Below are 10239 nucleotides of genomic sequence, written 5' to 3'. Positions count from 1 at the left end.
TGTCAAATAGAATGCCAGTTGCAGGCTTTGAATCTGTGCTGGTTTTCCGAACCAGAACTTAAGTCTGGCAACCAGTCGGCGAACTGCTTGTAGTCGAAGCGAATTAAAAAATTAGATAAAAAAGAAGTTTCAAATTTAGAGGTCAGTAATTTCAGCGTAATAGCATGGTAAAGAGACACAATATGCATTACTGGGCAATTGACAATCAACACTGGTTATGGCACATCGACAACCAAGGTGTCTGCTGGTCTCTTAACGTATGGGACGTAGTGATTGAGGAACGGGTAATTGGCCCTCACTTTTTCGACGGCAATTTGACAGGTGCTAATTATTTAGAATTTCTTCAAAGTGATTTAATTGATGATTTAGCTTTGAACTACTTACCAGAAATGAATTATATGTAAGATGGTGCGAATCCACATATCACTTTATCTGTGCGAAATCATTTAGATCAAATTTTTGCACGTCGTTGGATTAGAAGAGGACGTTCAATTCCTTGCCCTACAAGATCTTCAGACACCTTGCCATTATTTCTTATGGGATTACGTTAAAAGTAAAGTATTTTTTTGCCTAGTCAGAGGTATTTCGCACATACATTTTTGCAACAGTATTTATTTTTCATGTTTATCAAGTGATATCAAACTTAATTAATTCAGAATTAAATTAAGGCATGGAAAATTTACTTTTTCAAGATAATGACTATTCTGACCGGCCCATATCAATCCCCACCTATCAAACTACTTGCATTTCAAGTTTCATAAAATTCCGTTTAAAAATACCTGAGTTATTTCGTCAGAAAGTGTTACGTAGGACACCCTGTATATACACAGTGATTTTGAAACATATGGAAAAAAAAAGAGGAATAGCTCACAATAAGATTATATCACTGTGTAAAATTCACGCTCCTAAGCGGTAATAGTGAGTTTCTTGACCTACTTCTTTCAATCAATGGTACAGAACGACTCGGATTAATAACCAAAAAAGTGACTCATAAGAAGCGTGCAAAAACACGAAAAGGGCCAGTCATCATCGAGTCGGGGAAGTTGCTTTATTGTGAATTTTTCCAATTTAGAGTGTATCGATATGGTTATTGGTGTGCACGAACATTTGCATCAGTGGTACAGCATCTCCGAGATCATGGTACCTTCAAACTCAAACTTACGATCGTGGCCGTGACAGGACAGAAAGAATACTACAAGCTGAAGAACAAATTTTGGAACGCGACGAAGAAGAGTCCGACATCAGCACGCGTCGACTTGCAGCTCAACTTGGAATTTCACAGTTCGTGGTTTAATTAATAGCATCTAAGTTGCTCTTAATTTTGTTCAAATAAATAATGCAAAATTACTGTGGCAAGGACCAAACATCCGTCAGAATCAAAAGTCGATCACCATTAAGCTACTACCGGCTCGTCTAGACTCCCTGAAAAGTTTTATGATCGCGGAGTTGTTAGTTGTGAAAAACCTATATCGATTTCTGAAGAAATTGATGCCTGATTCTTATATAATTTTTAAAAGTTTTTGGCATTCCACATCTATTAGTGAAAAATATTTAATTGAATGAAAAAAACTTGTTATTTCATTTTTTAAAAATATATATAATTGCAGTGTACTAACTACAACTTTGTCACGATTTCAAAATTGTGAAATTTATTTCCTATATTTTATAAATTAAAGATCTCATATTCTCTTGTAACATTTTGATACAAGAGCAATTACTGCACACTTTATTTAGTCAATGGAGTCGTTGGCAAATTTTGACTTATTCTTTTTTATCCAAAAGACTACTTTTGGCAATTGTTTTGGCTATTGAATGTCCTAAATAATCGACTTTTATCATTAAAAAAAGACATGTACACAAAATCTTAGACTCTGTATTGGAGAGAGTTAGAAGGGAAAAATATTATTTTTAAATTTTATTAGGTTCTTGGTCAGATTACAGGTGATTCTCCCAGTCTAAAACTGTGTATTACAACTAATGTAAGTATAAAGAGTATCCACTGTCAGAAGGATTATCTGAATCTTCAACTATTCTTTCCAATGCATAAAGGTATAGAAATAAAATTTTCATCAACTCATGTCAATAAGTCAATAAGCAAAGCAGAGAGTAGGACATTTTAACAGCCTGAAAAATATTAATCATTCTTCTGTAAATCTCGTTGTCTAACTTTACCGAAACAAGTAGTGGAAATGAGAGAGAACTGAAAGGTCCGGCGGTAAGAAAGAAAATAGTTTGACTTCTTCTTAACATAAACAAAATATCTTTCTGCAATCTAACATCCACCTCGTACCATTTTGAAGACCAGATGGATTCAGAAATTGATTCACTCTAGAAACAATATAATAAACAAAATTCTTTACCTTATACAGCTTACAGCGTTTATTAGAATCTGTCCAGAACAACAAGCAAACGTTAAAGTAAGAATCCATCCAGAAAAATGTAGTATGGCACATAAACGATCACCCTAGAAAAAAATATGGTGGAACCTTGTCGAGTTTATCGTGACATTTATACTTCTACAAATTGTTTCTCAATGCAAGCGCAAATTATTGCGGTAATGCAGGTGTGCGTAAACATTGCATTCGAAAAGCATTCATCGAGTGCTTTGGCCATCCTAAAAAAAAGCATTGTAGTACAGAACATCGTAGTTTAAACGCTGAACCTGATTATGTCTACGTGGTACAAAATGCAATTAGTTAATCTACTTTGTGAAATTTCGAATTGGGTATTATCGATAGCTTCGCAAATCATTTGATTCAAATGTTTGATTCTTAAAACCAAATGTTGAGTTATCTCGAACTCATTGTATGTTATTAGCATATTAGGTTTCATTAGTAACTGTGCGCAGAAAACAATATACACATGAAAGGAATAATAAACAAAAACATTTTGTGTGCTGAAAGGTGTCCAAAGCGGAGTGATAAAACCGCAATTTTCAGTCAAATCTTGATTTTTATTTCTCTCTTCGCATTCTGCTTTTCCTTTGAATTTTAATAAATCATACTGTACTATACCAACAGATAGATAAAGGAAAAAAAAAGTGGAGAAAAAATTCAAAACTTGCTCCTTTTGGTCAAAATTGGGAGGCTTTCCAAAATTTTCAAAATTTGACATTTCCTTGAGAAGTCTTGCTACTTTTGATTGATTTTTCGTGTATATAAAACTCATATAATATGTACCAGTTAGAGAAGCTAATGCGCTAATGTTATCTACTACTGGCACATCTATATTCCCTAAAATGTTTTTTGATATAAAAACCATATAACAATCTTTATCCATTTATACTTGTCTTAGTTGTTATAACATGGATCAACACACACAAGGGGAATGCTGCTGTTATCAATACGTATGTCACAATTTTACCAGTGTAAGAGTTGCTGGGTTCAAGTTCCTCATTAATATTTGGCCATAGTAAAATGTATCTTAGATTTCTCCTTGTCGAACGACATATGGTAATTTCAGTAGCTGCAGCTGCCATATGTTTAAACTGAAACAACAATTAACAAATATAGATAAGATACTTAAGTTGCTTGACAATTCGAAGCTTAAAATTGAATTAGGACCACATCATAGACAAGGGTCACAATATTAAGTAAGTTTAAGATGATCATATAATATAAATAATATGTATTGAATGTTTTACATGTGTTGTAATTTTAATAAACATCATTTACAAAAATATTATTAGTGCGTGATGAGTGGTACAAAATGGTACATTTCTCCATAAAAAAGGATAAGCTTACCTTAAGACTTGTATTTGCCCTGACTTTTTCTTTTAGTAGTTACGACTACAACAAAGAACTTCACCAGAACAGTTACTGCACGTCAAAATTTTCCGGCGACTGGTTAAATAAAGACTGACTATTTTGCTCAGTGCCGCGCCACATCCTCCATCTGTGGGAAATGATATGTTTTATTAGCATCACAGTAATATTGTAGGAATAATGTCTGTCTCACTATTATTAACTCATCAATAGTATTGCATTCAGAAACTTACATTCCAAATTATCAGTTGAAAGCATGCGTTATTATTATGGAAATTACTGTTTAATTTAACATATGTAATATACCTGTAAGCAAATAATACACAAAACAAGAATTTTTAAATTAAACAGCACAATACTTAGAGTGTCCAATATTCCAAACATTTATAAATAAAGTAATGAATTTTTAATAATATAGCTACTGCAAAAGTGTATGGAGAGATGATGTGTGTGATAAAATAATTATTTGATATGTATTTTATCATAGCCTTTCTACAAAATTTTGTGACAAATAAAGCAAAAAAAAAAATGCTCTAGGAACATATTGCAATATTCATTACTTATAAGGGACATAAAAATAATATAATAGTCTAATAACCATTGTAAACATGTACTTGTTTATGTCAGTTTAAAATTGTTAGTTTTCATCTCAATAATAAGGTAAATAATTCATATATAGTTCAGTTAAATTTTCATGTTCATGCTGAGAGTTTTTAAGGTATTCTAAGTATTAAATACCGTAACCGAACTTAGTTTTGATTAAAAAAAAAGAAGAGTGGGCTGATTAAAAAAAAGTTGACAGATAGAAAATACTATCTGAATGTTTAATTTTGTTGATGTTTTGTACATTTAAATAAATTAATCATATTATAATACTAATTTATTACTCCTATTATCTATTATTTAAAAAAATGCCACACTATTGCAAAAACTGTAATAAAGAAATTATTCTACGGATAAAATTTGAAAACATTTAGAAAACAGTATGTTGTCATGTTACCTTTTGAACAATTGACAAAAAGTGGCTCCGACATTAAATTATATACTCTGAATTCTAAGATTCACATAATTTTTCTTTTTATTATCTTAGGGGGACGATTCGTAAGACGAGACGACCGCCAATTCGTTTATGGTGACGTCGACTTTTGGAACCAATCTTAGGATTGAAATGGGCAAGGACTGGTGGTTCAGTTAGCTTGCATTTCAAGAACTCAAAAGCACTCAATTGTTCATAGTCCCAGAAAATTTTAATTTTGGCGAAGTTAGTTTATATAAAGGTTGTGAAATTTTTGCAAAATTTTTAATAAATTTACTGTAGTACCTATATATTACAGACCTAAAAACTTTGTACTTGCTTATGCGTTTTAGGCTGTGAAAAGATTTTTTTAGAGTTTAACTTGTCAGAATCTGGTCTAATATAATTTGTACAACAATGTGACCTAAAATTTTAATTTCTTCTGACAAAAATACACATTTACTAGTTCTAAGTTAAAGATTAGCTTAATGAAGATGTTGTAAAACCAATTCAAGTTTTTGCAAGTGTTCCGTAAAATTTTTTGAAAATATTAAAACGTCATCAAGATACCAATTGCTGATTTTATTTTGGACGTACCTTTCAATAACACGCTGTATTGTACAGTAAACGTTATGCCAAAAAAACGGTTCTAGAAACTGGGTTTTTGTGAGATAATTTTTTTGTGGTTAATTAGTATAAGAAGCGAGATGATTTGTCTCGAATAATCGCACGTCACCAACCGTTTTTGTTTTGACAGTGTTTTAGGCTATGTTTTCCGAAAAAAAAAGAGTGCATTGACCCAGGGACGCACGGATGGAGTTTTAACTCGGCGTTGTCAATTTATATAAATTAAACACGTATACGGGGCGAAGTTATTAATTTTCGTTTAAAAAAATAATAAAAACCAAAAATATGTTCATTTGTATTTTTTGACAAAATGATGATTAATAATGAGGATTAGGTTGTTGGGGACTTTGTTTCTCTCTCTTTTTCTATATAGCGTGGTTTTACATGCCAATGTTCTGACCTCGACACAGACACCGTCACCGACACCGACACCAAGCTCGTAGTTCAAACTCGACATTCCTGTTCCGGCGCGCGTCGACTACGTGTTCAATATTACGACAAGAAAGGAGTTAAAACTCCAAAAATACAATCATTTGTTATCTATGTGACAGTAAAAAGAATATCTTTGCAGTTAAAATTAATTTTAATCTTTTCAGATATTGTTCCATATGCTTTGCTTCAGTTTTGGTGTCTAGTATCTGTATCTAGATACAATCGAATTTAAGCACAAAATATCTGTATCTAGATACAAAATTAATGGCGCAGATACAGATACATTTTTTTATTTGACTTTTTTTTTTCAATAGTTATTAGTTGACTTATACTAGTAGTAATTTTTGATATTTCACGTTGGTTATTTTGGTCACATAAACAAAAATAGAGGTAAGAGGTCCACTAATAGTGTTCTGTCACGGAAATTTTCATGTTTTAAATACCATCATTTCCTACATTGTAGTCTTCAGTACTTATACATCTTTAAATATAATCCTGAGGGGTAATAAATCTAAGTCATGGTAAGATGGTATATTAAAAACCATAAACCACAATTCACTATTCACTGGGTTTAGGCTTGTCGGGGCAATGCATTTTATCTCTGTACCTGAGCAACCCGGGTCCGGTAGGCCCCCTGGTTGTATTTGTGTTATTAAATAAGAGTAATTTTAATAGTAAAAATATTTGTTTAAGGTATGTTATTATTTTTAGAAAATAATAATTAACTGTTACATAATGATTAATTTTTTCAATTAGCACAAATTAGTTCTGTAATCGACTAATCGAATGTTCAATACATACATTTCTCTCGCATAAATCGCATATTTGTTAATGTTTTATAAATTTATACCTTTATTTTTCAGACAAATGTAGTATCTTTTCCTGTTGCCACAATGTGTCATTTCTTCACTTTTTCATTGTTGGACCTAACGCGAGGCGGGCTTGGTAGGTCCGTTTTGCCCTAGAATCTGCCGATTATGTTTAAGTGTAAATCTTGGGCAATAAAATTGATATTTTTACAACCCTCGGTAGAATAATTTATCGTGATATATTTTTAGAAATCGTTAAACGAGATTAAAATAATGTGAGTTTCAACAAAAATCTGAACATTTAAAGCTGCACTCTGGTGATTCCGGCCTGCCAGGCAGCCTTTGATTCTATAAGGGATTTAAATACCTTTCTAAGAAATTGTACTTACTTTGCATTAAACGGAACAAGCAGTTCTTCCTAAAATGTATATACCTGCCGCATCGGGATAGACGATTACCGGACATGGTCATAAAAACATCGTAAGCCGATATTGAAGAATAATAATAATTTATGACAAGTTTCCGACAACAGACCTTCAGCACAGAATAATCCTTTCCCGTATTCTTTTGAAATATTAATTTTAATGTTGGAGATAATTATTAGATATACTCAAACAAAATTTGGATATGTAGTATGGGAATAAAAACAAAAAAAAATGTTTAAGCGTACGTAATAAATATTGCACAATTTGCGATACATCAAAGAGCGAAGCGATGGCCTATTTGCAGGAAAAAAGAAAAGATTTTTCAGTCTTGAATAACCATGCTACAGTAATAGTATATTATTAGCCAAGGTTGCAGAGCCAAGGATTCAAGACCGAGCGCAAATTAGAACCCGAGACGCGCAGCGTCGAGGGCTCTGAAGCGCGAGGTCTAGAAGTGGCTTTGCAACCGTGGTTAATATACTATTTTTTTCACTAGTAGAAACCATAAGACAATAAATTGAAAAAATAAACGTTCAGTTTTTTGACGCAACATGATTTTGTTTTGATTTCTAATCAAACTTAATCTAAATCTTCAACACAAAGAAAATCATTTATACTTGTCGCTGAGTTAATCATTTTATCTTCTACCGTCTACCAACTACCATGCGTATACTCAAGTAATGTTTGTAGCACACATTTGTTCTTTTTTTAAGAAATAATCACATCAAACATTGCGTACATAACCTCAAATTTTCTTTTTGAAACGGTGGTCGCAAAAGTTGAATTTGCTACCACTAAATGAGTCGACATTTGCATGCGTCCTGGCTGCTAGTGAAAAAAATGTTTATTTTTTTAATGTAATATCACAATCCCTTCTTCTGGACCTCTGGAACGGGTGTTTAGTAGCGGAAACCAAATTCTGCCACCAAGAAGAAATAATTTAGGTAACAATACGTTCGAAATGTTGTTAATTTAAAAAAAATCATTAAACAATACATAAAAAAATACATAAACATGTTTTCAGTTATTTTATTCGCCAAATCTTCAAAATGTATCTTGTATCTGTATCTAGATACATTTAGAAAAAATCGAAAACAATCTGTATCTAGATACTTTTATCTTCCATATATCTATATCTGTATCTAGATACTTTTAAAAGTATATATCCCCACCACTGGGTACCAGTTAGACACCTGTTCTGATTGCTTGGGCTTTACATTGCTCAATGCTACCAGAAAACTGTTATGTTAGATATGCAAGATTTGTCAACTGATTTTTCGTGCTTGCAAATATTCTTGTATTATCTACAATTCTACATATAGCAAGTGACTTAGTGTATTTTCTATTTAGGTGTTAATTCCTACATTGAAACCACAGTTTATAATTATAATAATTTATTTACATTTACAGAAATTTCAACATCAGGCATGTCGTTTTATGAAACAGGGAAAGAAGGTCTTCTCTAATTATTTTCAAATTTTAAGATGTTCGTTGTCACCGTTGTCATATTATAACACTTTTCCAAATTACAGAAAATTTAGATATCTTTCAAATCTAAAATTTGTGCAGGACGTTCCTCCATGAAATAAACGATGTACTCGTATACCGGTTATTGAAAATAATTGTGTATTGAGTAAGCTTTGAACAGTATAATTTGCTAGAAGTTGTCTGTGGCTGTTTCTTGCACACGTAAGCACATCAAATTTTCTATTTCATGAAGTCAATAAACAAAACAGTGAGTAAGAAAATTTGACAATCTGAAACATATTAATCATATTCTAATAAAACGTATTGTATACTTACCGAAACCAGTAATGGAAATGAAAGAGTACTGAATGGTCCAGCCGTAAGATAAAAAATTTTCTGGCTTTTTGTTAACATAAATAAAATCTCCTTCTGCAATCCAAGATCTGCCTCGTACCATTTTGAAAACCAAATGGATTCAAAGACTGATTCACTCTACAAACAGTATAATAAAATAAAAAACTTTATCTCTTGTAGCTTACAGCATTTATTAGAATCTGTCTAGAAAAGCAAGCAAACGCTAAAGCAAATCTTTGAGTTTTACCAACGTCCGATTTATTATACGCCCATCAATCGTAACATTGGTGTCAGGAGTGGGATTAATTGTGAAATAAATCGGGATTCGAATTTGTGTTGATACTACTAGGGGAGACCGGAACAAAGTGAACTTTCGAGAAAATTCTCTCGCGCGACGTCCGTCAAGACTCTAGAAGTTTCTATAAGAAAATTTTATGCCGACTACCACAAGAGCGCAAACAGCCAACATGGAGGAACAACTGACCAAAATGATGAAAATGTTGAGCGAAAATCAAAGAATACTGGAAGAAAATAGGAAAGAAGATCGAAGAATAATGGAAGAAAATCAAAGAATAATGGAAGAAAATCTAAAAGCTATGCAAACTACACTTTTGAACAGCCGAAGTGAAATCCTCCAAGTCGTGCGAAATGAAGTGGACGAGGTGAGAAATGAAATGGAAAACAAGATCAAGGAGCTCGAAGAAAGGTTGCAAACACCACGACCTACACTTACGACTCCTGCAGAATTCAGTCCGGTGAGAGTTCAACCCCCTATTTTCGATAGGCAGACGTCGTGGACTACTTATAAGAAGCAATTTGAAGCTGCGGCCTTGTCGAATAGCTGGAATGACCAACAGAAAGCGACCGCTTTGGTAGTAGCACTACGAGGTGCGGCCCTGGAGATTCTACAGACATTATCAGAAGAGAACCAGAAGGACTATACCGCCTTGACGACCTCCCTCGAACTCAGATTTGGAGATAAACACCTCCGGCAAGTTTTCGTAGCGCAGCTTAAATCTAGGATTCAGAAGAGTAGTGAATCTCTTCAGGAGTTTGCGGCTGATGTTAAACGTTTGGTACACCTCGCCTATCCTGAAGCTCCGCAAGACTTCCAAGACAGTTTGGCAGCAGAAACCTTCGTAAACGGCGTAAGAGATAGTGAGGTAAGAAAAGTCCTGCAAATCTCCGGGTTCAAGAAACCATCCGAGGCGCTGATTCGAGCGTTAGAAGTGGACGCCACATACAACAGCTCACCTCGTTCCAACGTTAAGATACGAGGCATCGGGGTTGAGGGCGAAGTAAACCCTATTCAAGAGAGTCTCGACAAAATGAGCGAGAACTTTGAG

General features: G+C 33.4%; 1 protein-coding gene across 1 annotated transcript; it reads right to left on the bottom strand.

The window, feature by feature from the left end:
- Positions 1-1413: 1413 nt before the first annotated feature.
- Positions 1414-7112, bottom strand: LOC135125686 (uncharacterized). Its single transcript, XM_064051336.1, has 9 exons — positions 7037-7112; positions 3863-3894; positions 3286-3487; positions 3113-3233; positions 2663-2770; positions 2515-2614; positions 2375-2464; positions 2173-2328; positions 1414-1422 (listed from the first exon to the last, which is right to left on the bottom strand). Exons 1-9 carry the CDS (start codon positions 7110-7112, stop codon positions 1414-1416), a joined length of 894 nt encoding a protein of 297 aa, XP_063907406.1.
- Between the last annotated feature and the right edge of the window lie 3127 nt (positions 7113-10239).

This window comes from Zophobas morio, unplaced genomic scaffold (genome assembly GCF_036711695.1).
Source record: "Zophobas morio isolate AGI-343-1 ecotype UQ-CSIRO unplaced genomic scaffold, CSIRO_AGI_Zmor_V1 ptg000009l, whole genome shotgun sequence".
Classification (NCBI taxonomy): Eukaryota; Metazoa; Arthropoda; class Insecta; order Coleoptera; family Tenebrionidae; genus Zophobas; species Zophobas morio.
This window is presented reverse-complemented; position numbering and strand designations above follow the sequence as displayed.